Here is a 15,074-nt window from a genome sequence, read left to right as displayed (position 1 = left end):
TTGTCCATGGGGTCGCGATGGGTCGGACACGACTTCGCACATAACAACAACAACAAGCAGATGATGCAGAACAGAAAAACTAAATAATGTTTACAGCTCTTCTGATATAGCAGTTATTATTCAAGCAACACTTTCCTCATTCTTTGCTCAACCAGCCTATCAGCTCTTCACCAACTCCACTAATGGCCTAGTCCCCTCCCCATGGGAGTTATATCCTTCATATAAACCAATCCAAAATTGTATCCGACATTTCCAAGTCAAAGGGAATTCATGACCACCTCATCCAAGAGTAATATTCAGTTGTTTCTTCTCCCTCTCCCCAAATGCCGTTCCACCCACGTAGTAATCCTTTTACTCAAATAAAAACTCTTTGCTATAGCCCCATATACAGTGCCATCCTAAATACATTTTTATGATAGTAAACTCAATTGAGTAGACTTCAACAGGATTCTGCATAGACCTCCATTGTAGGACTGCACTGATAATGACAAACAATTAAAGACAATGAATATATGGGAAAACAAGCAGTAGCAAATTACGTCTGATTCAACAATGTCTTATTCTGTCACAGTATGGGCTTCCATTTCAGGATCACAGGAGAAGTGTTTGTCAGTAATGTAAGAAGACTTTCTCATCTGCTTTTTGGCACAGCCAGAGATTCTTACAACCAAAACTGCTCAAGAGTCAGTACTGACCAGGCAATAAGAATCCTGCAGAATACCATGGCTGACCTTTGAGAGGGAATGAGATGGCATTTTATTTCCTACCAGGAAAGAGGAACCCCGCAAATTGAATGTAGCAATGGAAGAAGTGGAGAAAGCCAGAAAAATGATAGAAAAGACTGGACATTTATTTTCTTCCTTGGTTATATCGTGTTGATGTCTGGCTGCTAATAAAGTAACTAGACTGCTGGAGACTGGAAATTTCCAAACAAGGGCGGTGGGGGGGGGGGCATTTGAAAGTTGCATTACACACATCAGCAGATTAATGAAGCACTGAGAAGTGGAAAATATAGTTCTGCCAAAAGTAGGGCAATTGGGAATATATTTAGCCCAGACTTAAGATCTTTGTATATGTCAAGATCCTAACATGACAAAGCATATTATTATTGTTATTACTAGCCCATGGTTGAGTTCTACATTCTGTCCTTACAACAACCCTGTGAGATTGGGTGGGCTGAGAAATTGTGATTTGCTCCGCAAATTTCAGCTTGAGTCGGGGTTCTAGACCTGTTCAGAAGTTCACAATAGCTTCCTTAAACATGCTTATTGCAGTCCAATGCAGAATGACTAAGCCCAGTCTTTTCAGAAGGTTTAGACTGGAGTAAATGCATAGGATCACTGTGTGGGCATTTGTTTCCAAGTAATCCTAGAATTAATCAGGTAGTAAATCTGCAAAAAATTAAAGGCACAAGCCTCCCAGTCTAAGCAGAAATGGATTAACCCTTTCCTTTCCTGCCATGACTGCCACAAATCACTCCAAATCGCTTTTAGTCCTGTGAGTTAGAAAGCAGCCACCAAGGCATGCTTTTTTTGGTGCAAGCTGTGGCCATGGACATGGTATGTGATTTGATGTGGAGGAGCCCTGAGGATACATCAGGACCTGTGCTTTGGAACCATGTTTTTCCTCCGTGGTGTTGCCACAAAGGCATGGATCTGTGATCTTCTTTGTGGTATAAGCTGCAACCATGGGCATGATATGTGATTTCCTGGTGAATTTGGGATGTTGTTGTTGTTGTTAGGTGCGAAGTCAAGTCTGCCCCATCGCAACTCTATGGAAAATGATCCTCCAGGCCTTCCTATCCTCTACGATTCCCCAGAGTCATTTAAGTTTGCTTCAGTGACTCCATCCAGTCACCTCCATCTCAAAACACATGAGGATCCATGTATTTCAACTACATTTGGGGGCCATTGAGGCCCCATGGCACAGTGGATGCCTGGTTTTTGTGGTGCTGCTTATAGCCTATGGTCTACAATATGAAGGTAGTTTTATTCTGCTTCAGTGTAAAAATGGTATGAATTCATGAGGATCCGCACCTCGGAGTCCCATGACTGAACGGACTTTGTACGACGTCATGTGGGATGTTCGGTTTGTAAAGCTCCAGCGGGGTAAGTACAGATGTCGCCGTGGCTTCCCACTCCCCGGCCTCCTAAAGCCAGCCTCCTCCGCACGGTCCGCCTTCAGGCCTCGCTCGCGGAGCGCACAGCCGTTCAGCGATGTGGGATAAGCGCCACCTCCCGAAAATGGTGCCACCCCACCGGGCGGCACCGGCGGCGATGCTTTGCAGGTAGCGGGATTCCAGCGTCCCGGGATCCGCAAAGGCAAGAGAAACGCCGCCGAAGGCCATCCCAGCGCCCGCCTCCGCCGCAGCTCGCTCTGAAGCGCCTCGCAGCTTCCCCGCCGCCGCCCTTGCGTGTTTCGCCGAGGGGCTGGGAGGGGAAACTCGCGCGCATTTCCCTCGGCCTTCCCTCCCTCCCTCCCACACGCGCTTCCCAAACAGCCGCCGGAAAGCCCCGCCAAGGTCGGAGCGGGTCTGCGTCGCCTCCGCTCTCTCGCCGGGCAGCCAAGCGGGGCCCGCCGCAGCAGCGCCATGGAGTCCGGCGAGGAAGCCCACGAGATGAACGGGCTGACGGCCGGGAACGGCGGCGGAGGCGGCAGCAGCACGCCTCCCGAGGACGGAGGGAAGGTGGGTCGTTGCTGCTCCGCAGGGCTGTGCCTGGAAGCCGGGCCATCGGCCGGGCCGCCAGCAGCCCAGGGCTAGGGTCCAGCGGCGCGACGGCGAGCCTCCGGGCGGCCAGGGGCCTACTTTCTCTGGCGGCGCGCCGCTGTGGGGCAGGCCAGTGGGGCTCCGGGGGGGGGGGGCACGGGGCTATGCGTTTTGGCTGCCGAAGCTCTAGGAAAGGCGGGCCCAGTTCCTGGCAGCCGGAGGGTGGGGGGATGCCGGCAAATCTCGGCCGCTCTTTCGCGTCCCTCCAGTGCCAGGCTGAGAGTAAACAGCGAGGGCGGCTGTCTCAGTGGAGAAAGTTGGGATGGAGGTGCCAGACGATGACACATGGTGACCGGATCTGCAGAGTGGTACCTGGGTGGGAACCCGATTGTGGAACCCAGACAGCAGTGCCATCCACTTACAGATGCTGTATTGTCCTGCGAAAAGCCAACCTCATCACAGTGTACATAGAACCTCATAATATGCCAGACTACAGCCTGGACAGTGCCTCTGGGGCAGAGGAATCAAAGCCCACACTAATAAAGCACTGCAGAGACACTTTCTGCCGCGCATACCAGCTCTTATTGACAATTGACATGGCTCTCTCACAGATGCCACAGGTGTCCCATCCTGGGTATACTCAGGATTAGAACAGGACAGATTGCAGGAGATCTAATAACGGTTCTCTCGACATTTCTGTTTTAGTCAACAGCATCTGAAGTCTGAGGAAATGCTGGAAGATTGCATAGTAGGAGCTAGAGAGAGGCCAGGGTAATTCCCCTCTGCTGTTCCCTCCCTTGCATCAAACAGTTTGAAAGGCTGCCTTGTTCTATTCAGAAAAACATTAGGCAGCACAGAGGCAGCCAAACTTTTTATTTGGCCCAATAGGGCAATAGCAGCTCTTGGAAGGGGGACATTTGAGGTCTGGAAAATTTTGCTAGGGGAAGGAGTCTACTCATGTCAGACCCCGGTCCAAATTGCCTCTTCCAAGCTGCTGTTCATTGATGTGTTTACAAATTTTCTAGTCTTTTGTCTTGTTTGTCTCAGACTTCAAAACTTCTGCTGTAGGGCTGTACTGTCAATAGCTGAAAATTGCCTGGTGAAATCTCCATTAATGGATCTTTCAACACCTTATCAAGTTTGACCCTCAGGGCCAAGGGCTCATGCTTGGCATCCCTAGGCGTCTATGCTACAGCCTTAAAGAAAAGCCTTTTTCCCATGATAAGGGAGTGGCGGTATTTTTTCCTGCCCGCCAAACCAGTTTGGATTTACACCAAAACAATGAATATTGTTAAAATATGAATCGGGAGGGCAGGAGTTGCTATTAGTCCTGTAAGCCAGTCGCCATGTGACATTGAATGTAGGTTGAACAGGAGATTGCTCAGAAATCTAGGATTTTGTCTAAGGATATCCAAGGAGAGGTCACACACTCAAATCTGGACCCTACACACTCCCTATCAACCTTTTGTCATACGTCCCGTCAGCTGATTTCCATCCCTAATGCTGACGTGTTGCTAGATTGGGAGCCAATGTCACATAATAATCACACTTATATGTCCTTTCTGGCTGAATAAGCCCAGTTGGAATAAATTGAGATCAGACCTAGTTTGTGCTTGGACATGACATTTGCTTTCACTCCCAGGGCTCAACAGCAATTGAGCCAATATACTTATTGCACTTCTAACAAACAAAATTGAACTAGTTAAGCTTCACACTGCAGCTTAAATCAAAAGAATAGAGTTTGCCATATATTTATAGCCAAGTAGATATAAAGGTTTACTGCAAAAAGGTTTACTGTACACCAGTACTCTTTTTAATTTTTCTAGTTATTAATTTTATGCAAGTGTTCCCCATAGTTCCAAAGTCAGGGGTTTGATCCAAATAGCAGACATTTCTGCCTATGCCTCTTGCAGAGGTCCACTGAGCCCTTTCTCTCTGAAATCCTTATTGAGAGCCAATAGAACACTGTATTAGGCATCTGGATACTTGCAGTTTTAACCAGAAAAGAAAATTAGATGCATCTTGATGCAGAAAGTATTGCATAAGCATACCAGCCAAGAGCTATGATGAAACATACGCTTTCCACGCCCCCAAGGAACAGTGGAGAAGCACCTACATGCAGAGGTGAAACTGACAAGCAGTTTTCTGTTTTCTCCCAGGACTTCAGAGAAAACATTTCACTACTGCTCTTTACAGTTCTACGTCTCTGTACTTAAGGTAGATATTGCACTTTATGTAGTACTCCAAAGTTTATTTTATTTATTTTATTTTATTATATTTATGTACCACCCTCCCTTGCGGCTCAGGGCAGTTTACAATGAATTTTTTTCATGGTACAGTACAAGGAACATTGTCATCCTAACCATTGTGGCCCTATAATAATTGGGAAAAGAGCCGGTGGGTGGAGTGAGTCCGGGGCTCTTGATTTCCAGCCAGCTGGACATGCTCCGTGGGCCAATCAGGGCACAGCTTACAAAGCTGGCTGTGCCCTGAATGGGACAGCCCCTGGAGGAACCGCCCTCCATAGCTGGCCATGAGCCTCGCTGCCACCATCGCCCCACACAAGCGTCCCTGCCATTGCACCTGGCTGGCAGCAGCGGGCAGGAGGAGCCAGCAGCGGTGCTGCCAGTAAGGAGGTGGCAGTGGAGGAGGTGCTGCCGAGGAGGCAGCCACGCCAGAAACCACTGAGAGGAGGAGGTGGCGATGCTGAGAGTACCGAACAGCCTGTGGTGGCAGCACTGGCTGGAGCTGCTGGTGTAGGGGAGGTCAAAGCCATCACTGCACTGCCTCACAGGTTGGGAGCAAGGTGGCAGTGGCGGCAGCAGCCACCGGCCCCAGGCCCGCCAGCTCCAAGGGTGATGCACGCTCACCCCTCTGACTTGGGAGGGGGAGGTGGGTGAGGGGAAGATCAGCTGCTCTGTGCCTCGGCAGAGCTGCCTCCCCCCCGCCCTTGTCCTGCTAGCGCCTGCTTCATTTAGGGCTGCAGCAAGCTTTCTCCCTAGTTGAGAACATATAATGTTTCTAACAGTAGAACTCGTAACAATAGAATATTTAATATTTAACATTTGGTATTAAAGGTAAAGGTAAAGGTATCCCCTGTGCAAGCACCGAGTCATGTCTGACCCTTGGGGTGACGCCCTCTAGCGTTTTCATTGCAGACTCAATACGGGGTGGTTTGCCAGTGCCTTCCCCAGTCATTACCGTTTACCCCCCAGCAAGCTGGGTACTCATTTTACCGACCTCGGAAGGATGGAAGGCTGAGTCAACCTTGAGCCGGCTGCTGGGATTGAACTCCCAGCCTCATGGGCAAAGCTTTCAGACGGCTGCCTTACCACTCTGCGCCACAAGAGTCTCTAACATTTGGTATTAGATCATTATAATTTTATAATTCAGTGAGCGTATATTTTTTGTTGCACTGTGATTTTAACTCTTTCATCTGAGGGATAATTGTTGGTGGGAGGGGCCTCCGGGCTCTGGATTGGTGCAGTTGTTTCATTGGCCTCCACCGAAAGTTTGGTGGAAGGGCTCCATTTTGCAAGTGCTGCAGAATTGTTTTAACTCTGGCAGGGCCCTGATCTCTTCTGGGAACTCATTCCATCAGGTGGGGGCCAGGACAGAGAAAGCCCTTGTCCTGGTCAAGGCCAGGCGAGCCTCCCTTGGGCCAGGGATCATCAGCTTGTTTGTGTTTGCAGAGTGTAGTGCTCTCTGGGGGACATAGGCAAAGAGGTAGTCCCACATATATTCAGTTTGCAAAGAGTGGAAATATCTGAATGTTTGGTAATGACCCTGTGCAAGGCTGAAAATATTAAACAAGAAGAACAAGAGGTATATTACTGATTGTTCGTCCAGCAAATAAGGCGAGTGGTCCTGGCATGCAGAAGTTTTTTGCATGCAGAAGTTCCCAGCTTCTTTCATCACTGAAAGGATCAGGTAATAGAAAATGTGGAAAGACTTCCCCCTGAGGTCTTAGAGAATAGCTGCCAGTCAGAGTAGGCAAGACTGATGTAATTAGACCGGTGGTTTAACTCAATGTAAGGCATCTTCATGTGTTCAAATATAGTTTAATGCAGCCATTCTCAACCATTTTTGAGCCATGCCCCTTGAGGAGCTCTTCTCAGGTTCCAGGGCCCCCTGTCAAACAAGGATACAACATAACATGAAGAGATAGACAGAAAATCATTTTATTATTGGACACCAAGGAAACTTGAACATTCCAACATACTGGGAAAATGTTTTAAAAGACTGTATGAAAAGAACATTTAGTATATTTGACCAAGACAAGTATGTGTATTATTTTTTTCTTTGAATGCATTAATTCAAGTACATACAAAGGACTGCATGGTGTCTTTTCTTTAATGTCACGGGTATAAACGATTCACTGCATGATGTTCTTAATCTCTGCTATATGATGAAGGCCACATCTTTAGGATTGGCTTGGTATGGTTTCAAAGCTGCTGGTTCTTACAGATGTCGTTCCACAGGTTTTGCTTGCATATTTTTATGGGAAACTTAAGAATTTAGAGCACCATATAAGGTAATATTTAAATGCCAGAGAGGTATGTAAAATATCTACATTTCACATGGACATTAAAAGATTTGCACTCTGGGAAGCAGTTTGTTGTGTAATTGACTTATATTCTTATATTTAGATTATTATTGATTTGCATTATATTTGCTTTGGGGATCTGAAATGAAGGACTTGTTTCTATCTTTGTCTAATTGCCTTCTTGGTGTTGTTTACTTCTGTGAAGGGACACGTTGGCATGTAAATCTCTGAACAGGCAAAAAGTCTGTCGCTAATATTCAGTGGGACATTATATAAAGGTCTGGTTTAGACATTTGCTTTTGTTTCAGCCTAAGCTTGTTTGACAGATAGCCAGTGTTCCATAGCGTTTATTTAGTAACATGCAAGCCTCTTCATTTTAAGGACTGATGTCATTAGTTCATATCCAGATATCATAGACATGCCTTTGAGCAACCAAAGTCTAGGGAAAAGCTAATGGTGCTCATTAGTGACAGTAATAAAAGATGTACTCTTTCTTGTAATTTGCTAAATAAACAAGTGCTGTTGAGTGGCATGGGTTCCACCTTCTTAGGGGCATTACATGCAACAAATTCCTAAGCACTTCAAGAATTTTCTGGCACAAATATGAGAGCTCTGAGAGAACTGGGACTGTCCCAAGATTACCTGTCTGCCTGCCTGTGGAGAATCAAACCTGGCTCTCCAGGTTAGAGGCGCTGTTTTTTAACTGTTACCCCACAATGGCTTTCAGAGACCAACCCTAGAGTTGCTCTTCTCCCTCCCCCAGCTGTTTTGTCCTGCCAAAACATTAAAATCTTTGGCAAGGGATCTTCAAGTCACCCCCAACTGGAGGGATTTCTTCTCAGATTTCCCATAGCACACAGAGGCCGGGCCTTAGAGGGCCCTCCCTCCAATTGGCTGACTCTCCCTTCCCCACATTCCCATTGGCTCTGGTTGCCGTCTGTTTGCAGGGAGCCTCACTGAGACCAGTTTCCAGGGTTTAAAAGGCCTCTTCAAGCTTCTTAGGGGCATGTTGAGAACGGGCTATTTTTATTCTGTAGAGGCCACTTCTTTGGGCAGCTCCTTGCTGGGCAGAACTTCTGTGTAGGAGACATGAAGAAATTAGACCCCAGCAAGTTCAAGGGGGTGGGGATTATGGAATGTCCATATTTTATCAGGAAAAGTGCAGGGAATATTGTTAGAACAGCTTTGGATCCCTAATGGCCCCTCAGACCTGGTTTGTATTTTCAGAACTGAGGTGGGAGAGCCCTGAGAGAGGAGAATAGATTAGACCAGCCTAACCCAAAGGGCTCCCATGTAACCCTGGCAGCTCATTCACCAGACACCCACCAGCTCAGTCAGCGGTCTGAGGCTAAGCGAGTGAAGTTGTTGGGCACGATGGTTAGGGGCAGGAGACGCAGACTGATTGGGCAGCCGACCACTCAGGCGGCAGGATGACACATGCAAAAACATTCATTGGCCCTTAAATTGTGAGGCCCCAAAAAGGTCATTAGGCCTTTTATTATAATTACAGATTGATTATTAAAAGCAGGAATGTGACAAACCTAGGGGAAAATCATTCAGAATATTAACAGTGCCTGTTCAGATTTGCACCAATTCCCATCAATAATTCTTATTAAACCCATTTATTTAGAAGGCTACTTTAAAATTAGATTATTTTAATTATGCCCTTATAGAATTATTTGATTTATTTTAATGCCACCCTTACAGAAAACATATTTAATTGTAACAGAAAATTGTGATTTTTATGTGATTTTATGATTACGTTGTACACCACTGCAAGCCGGCTAGCCTGGAAGCGGTGGTTGAGAAATCCAGTAATAAAAAATAAATATAAAAACAGGAAACCAAATAAAGCAATACCCACTTGAATCATGACAAGATTAAAAGGCAGTGTTTTAACTATCATCTAAGCATTTATTTTTATGAGCACTCATGGGGAGGTATGCTCGGAGGAGAGGGTTGCCAGTAGGCTTGTGCACTTCAGCGCAATTCGGCCACTTCGGCAGCCATTCATACCCAAGGTGGCCAGCAGCAGGGCGCGGGGGGAAGGGGCGATGCTGGTGGCAGTGTGCAACCTAGTGCCTACACGCAGGCGCAGAGCTCTGCACCTGCGTGTGGGCGCTGACTGGCGCACTGCTGCCGCCCCTCCCTCCCGTGCTGTGGCGCTGGCTGTCTTGGGCTTGAATGGCCGCCAAAGCATGCCGAAGTGCGGCAGAGTGCACAAGCCTAGTTGCAGGCAGCACCTGGCAACTGACAGCAAAGTTGAATGGGGTTGCAGTACTGTGGGAGAAAGATTTCTTTTTTTTTTTTTAATGCAGCTTCACGTATTTGCAATACTAGAGTTGCCAGTAATTCCAAGACAATGCTGCATTCCCCACCACCACCACCACTGCGTTCCCTCAGCTAGGTGTACTGCTGATTCTGAGTGGTATTCGTCACTCGGCTGTGTTGCTATTTCTGCTACTGGAGCAGAGCTACAAAGAGGCTGTATGGTATAGTGATTAAGAGTGTTAGACTACTACGTATGAGAACCAGGTTCAAATCCCCACTCATGCCATGGAAGCCCATTATCCAGGGACACTATTTCATCCTGACCTACGTCATGTGGTTGCTAAAATGGAGGAGAGAATGATGTCAGCCTCTTTGGGTCCCTACTGGGGAGAAAGCCAGGGCATAAATGAATTAAATCAATAATATACTTAATGTAAGGAGGCTACAAGGATATTCTTATAAAGCAGAATACAACTGAATAGCTTCTTCAGGGACAGTGCGTTCATCATAACACAAGCTAGTTTAGAGTCACTGAGGAGGAATTAATTGATTTCCATTTGTATACTCTGGTTTGTGTACAACTACTAATGCTACATACTAAGGAAAGAATATTTTGTTACCCAGTATGCTCCAGCAATGAAAGAGTAGGGAAGAAAAGAGGAGTCCTAACACAAAATACTGGCTTTATTCAAACAAACAAAAATAAAAGTAAAATATTTTGTTGTTATGTGCGAAGTCGTGTCCGACCCATCGCGACCCCATGGACAATGATCCTCCAGGCCTTCCTGTCCTCTACCATTCCCTGGAATCCTTTTAAGTTTGCACCTACTGCTTCAGTGACTCCATCCATCCACCTCATTCTCTGTCGTCCCCTTCTTCTTTTGCCCTCGATCACTCCCAGCATTAGGCTCTTCTCCAGGGAGTCCTTCCTTCTCATGAGGTGGCCAAAGTATTTGAGTTTCATCTTCAGGATCTGGCCTTCTAAAGAGCAGTCAGGGCTGATCTCCTCTAGGACTGACCGGTTTGTTCGCCTTGCAGTCCAAGGGACTCGCAAGAGTCTTCTCCAGCAACAGAGTTCAAAAGCCTCAATTCTTTGACGCTCGGCCTTCCTTATGGTCCAACTTTCGCAGCCATACATTGCAACTGGGAATACCATAGCCTTGACTAAACGCACTTTTGTTGGTAGGGTGATGTCTCTGCTTTTTAGGATGCTGTCTAGATTTGCCATAGCTTTCCTCCCTAGGAGCAAGCGTCTTTTAATTTCTTTGCTGCAGTCCCCATCTGCAGTGATCTTGGAGCCGTAAAATATAAGTAGTAAAATATAAGTAGATATAAGTAGTAAAATATAAGTAAAATATAAGTAGTAAAATATAAGTAAAATATAAGTAGAGGAAATATGAAAAGAAAGACATCCATGAGAACTGAAACTTTCCAACCTCTCAGTAGTCAGAACTGAGTCATGTGGTTCAGTCTGTAGGATGCAGCAGGTGCCATCTTATAAATTGGAATATAGGCACCATTTCCTTTACTTCTGAGGTCTCCAGCTACAAAACTCAGCCCTCATACTATGTGGTTGGCATTTCCTTTGTACATGAGAAGTCTTCAGTCTCTGATGTTTTGGTTGCAGATGAAAGCTTTTACGACTGTGTTTGTTTTATTTATTTTTATTTATTATTATATTTATATACTGCCTTCCCCTGAGGCTCAGGGTGGTGTATATGGAACTGGAGAAAAACAGTACAGATAACATGATATATTGAACAATAACAATATGGTCATAAGGGTAGAACAATATAATAATGGAACAAATATGGTAAGAACATCCGTTTAACTGTAATGTACTGACAGCCTCGTGGGATGGGCATATCGGTGGTGGTTTTTGTGGAAGGGGGCTCAGGGGCCAAAGGAAGGTGATTGAATTGAGGTTGACCTCAACCAAATGCCTGGCGGAAGAGCTCCTTTTTGCAGGCCCTGCGGAACTGTTTAAGCTCCACTAGGGCTCTGATCTCCGGGAGCTCGTTCCACCAGGTGGGGGCCAGGATGGAGAAAACTCTGGCCTTGGTTGAGGTCAAGCGAGCTTCCTTGGGGCCAGGGATCATAGGCAGTTGTTTTGATTGTTTGTCCAACAAATGGCAGAGCATAGGCAACAAATGGCAGAGCGTAAGGCTTTTTGAGGGGTGTAGGCAGAGAAGTGATCCCTTAGGTACGTTGGGTCCAGATTGCAGATGGCCTTAAAGGTCATTACCAGAACCTTAAGCCTGATCCGGAACTTGACTGGAAGCCAGTGCAGTATTGAAGGATGGGCTGAATGTCAAACCTCCATGGTATTGCTGTGAGGATCCTGGCTGCAGTGTTCTGGACCAGTTTCAGTTTCTGGATCAAGATTAAGGGCAGGCCTGCATAGAGCGAGTTACAGAAGTCTACTCTAGAGGTGACCATCACATGGATCACTGTGGCTAGGTGTTCTGGGGCCAAATAGGAAGCTAGTAGTTTAGATTGCAAAGGTGGTAGAATGCCAGCCATGCTACTTGGGTGACCGGGCCTCCAGAGAGAGGGAGGAATCTAAAACCACACCCAGGTTCCCGGCGGAGTGAGCTGTTGTTAGCTGAACTCCATCCAGGTTGGGTAGGAACAATTCCCCATTTGGGTCCTTCCTGCCCAGCCACAGGACTTCTGTCTTTGAAGGGCTGAGCTTCAGACAACTCTGCTTGAGCCATCTCGTCACTGCTTCCAGGAAGCTGGCTAATGCTTCTGGGGGAGAATCCATCAGGAGGAAGAGCTAGGTGTCATCTGTGTATTGATGACAACCCAGCCCGAACCTCTGCACTAGCTGAGCAAGAGGGTACATAAAGATATTGAATAGGATTGGAGAGAGAGCTGCTCCCTGAGGGACTCCACATGCAAACTGGTGGTGGCTTGAGGAGCTCTCTCCTATTGCAACCTTCAGCCACTGAAGGGCAGTCCCTCTGATCCCGGCATTGGCAAGGTGGTGAGCGAAAAGCTCATGGTCGACTGTGTTGAACACTGCTGAGAGGCCTAATGGTATGAGCAGCGCCAACCTGCCCCGGTCTAACTGGCAGCGGAGGTTACAGTTCTTCTTCTTCTCTTGATTCAGAATTCAACAAAGGTTCAAGTGCTTCCCCTCAGAACCATTTGGGCTCTTTATAATTATATTTCAGGACTTATTTTCAAAGAGTGTGCCTGACCATCAGTTGTCAGGCTTTATACATGTTCCAAAGTTAACAGCTTTTCTCCTGTTGCATCATTAATGCATGAAACACTGACTGGCTGTTTTGTAACTGAGTGAATAACCTCTTTCTGCAAAAAGGGAAGTTCTTGTTCACTTAAAAGTGTGCGTCACCCCACTTGTCAGAGTACCATCACGTTGCTATAATGGTGTGTTTTCCATGCTGTCGTTAGTTCAGAGTTGCCAATAAGTGTGAAGAGAAAGGAGAACATATTAGCAGTGTGAGCCTGTGGAGATGAAAGCAACTGAGTTCAGCAGAATTAATCCCTGATATCTGGTAAAGGTTTTCCTTACCATGATGATTCCAATTAAAGGTTTGCCAAATAAATACATTTATGTATAACAAAATGACCATCAAAGTTTTGGAAACATCATACAGATTTCAGAGTTTTTCTTTTTTTGGGATGTATATTTCAAATACAAAGTTCTGTTGCTTAAAATTGTTATACAGGAGTCTGTGGGTTTGAAAAGAACTGATATATAAAGGGTTAAGTACAAGTAAGTAGGAGACCCCTTTTAGAATTTTGGGGGAGATAAAGAGAGATTAAGAAATGATAGAGAGGATGCTTCTCTATGGGGGTGCAAAAGAATGCCTCACAGTGGCAGCCATAGCAAGCAGTGGAGGATGTGTTGCTCCATCCAGAGACACCCATTCTTAGGCCACTCAATGCTGCTGTCACCTCTTACCTCGCTCACATGAATACTGCCAATGCCCCCCGTGAAACCTCTTAATTCATTGACTACACACATGGACCGATTACACACAGGCAGGGAAGGGTGGGCCAGCACTTGTATGACAGCGGGGCTAATCTCCACTTATGCATGATGCTGGCACCGTGCATGACTAATATTTTAAAAGCACAATTAGTTCTGCCCCTTCCGTGTAATGGCTTCAGAGGGAGTGTCTACCCTGACACTTAATTCCCAATCACATGGGGGACCAAATTTGGATTAGGAACATGACGCAGGTGTGTATGTTCTTGCACCATTTCTCTACTCAAAATATCCCAAATGGGATTGGTTTGTCTCTTTTGGGTTCTTTTTGTAGCAATGGCCTGCGCATGATTTTCTCCAATGAGACATAGGGCATCTTTGGGGCCATTTCAGATGGGGAAATGGATGAATGGAAGGCATAAGCACTCTTTCCCCCATCCAGATTGTGCCCCGTGCATCTGGGAACTGACTTTCCTGCTGGAAATATTTTGATAGAAAATCCTTAGAGTAGACCCAGACTTGATGTGAGTTCTGTGTACTGTGGTAGCGGCAACCAGGGACTCTTTAAGGTGAGTCAGTCAGAGGACCCACATGAGCACCTGATTCATTCAGACTGGGTGGTCTCATGCAATGGTGCCTGGTGCTCACAAGACCCAAAATCTCCTTCAAAGAAGTCATGTAACAAAACTCTGTCTAAGGAACAATGAGAAATATAAATTGTTTCTTTTCCAATCTCCAATTCATTATAGAAGCTAGCCACAGCTGCTCTGTATTAATGGGAAAATTAATGACTTTTGAAAAGAAGCATCTGGTCCACCTTTTTCATTTGGCACTGATCATTGGGAAGGAAGTTTGTTTCATTGAACCTGATTTTAAATCTGTCCTGTCTTATGAATACATTTATCACATTAATCAAAAGCATACATGGGGGATTCCAACAAAGGCAAGCTTGGAGAGACCGCTGAGATGGCAAACCCCAGAAGAAAGCAAGGTGGGGACAGCTGATCCACTTTAATGGTCTGGAGAAGCAGGATGGACATTCAAATGAAAGCAGGACACACGTTCTATTCATTGCTTTCCACTTTTCTCAAACAAAATGTCCTTTAGTTGGCGCTCTTGGTTTAATGGGCCAACTGATTATTTTGTAGGAAGGGTCCCAGGGGTCCCCAAGTACAGATCCTTAGCACTTTTGTTTGTTTATTTATGGTTCTTCTTTCTGAGACTCAAGATGGATTACATAGAATGAGACAGGATCCAACAAACAATACTGTAAGTTTGGTCTGCAGAAATCTGCAAACAAATAGAATTCAGATAACAGAGATGAAACAAGTTTAATAAATGCATAGTTATTAACATGGCACATTAGGCAGTGCAGGAATTGCATAGTGGAATCATACTTATAGCAACAGACAGCACATATTTGACACCATAGTACAAACCAGTGTCCCTATCTATTTACCAAAACATCTTTCTGAAAAATATGTCATTACAGTAAACTATCTGTGTAAAGTCCTACTATCTGTGTAAAGAAGTCCTCCTAATTTGCAGAAAGCCGAGAGGGTGATAGCTTTCCTGACTTCATCAGGCAG

The 15,074-nt window shown here is 45.9% G+C and overlaps 1 protein-coding gene across 2 annotated transcripts in view; it reads left to right on the top strand.

Annotated features, from left to right (window-relative positions):
• Positions 1–2,103: 2,103 nt before the first annotated feature.
• Positions 2,104–15,074, top strand: part of NINJ1 (ninjurin 1) — a 32,258-nt gene continuing 19,287 nt past the window's right edge. Inside the window, exon 1 of one of the 2 annotated variants that reach the window (XM_077325564.1) lies at positions 2,104–2,686. In XM_077325564.1, the coding sequence (XP_077181679.1) occupies positions 2,119–2,686 (568 nt within the window). In that variant the 5' untranslated portion in view covers positions 2,104–2,118. The remainder of the gene's footprint in view (positions 2,687–15,074) is intronic. The other variant, XM_077325565.1, reaches the window with a different exon arrangement.

The sequence above is a fragment of the Paroedura picta genome, chromosome 3, assembly GCF_049243985.1.
Source record: "Paroedura picta isolate Pp20150507F chromosome 3, Ppicta_v3.0, whole genome shotgun sequence".
NCBI lineage: Eukaryota > Metazoa > Chordata > Lepidosauria > Squamata > Gekkonidae > Paroedura > Paroedura picta.
This window is presented reverse-complemented; position numbering and strand designations above follow the sequence as displayed.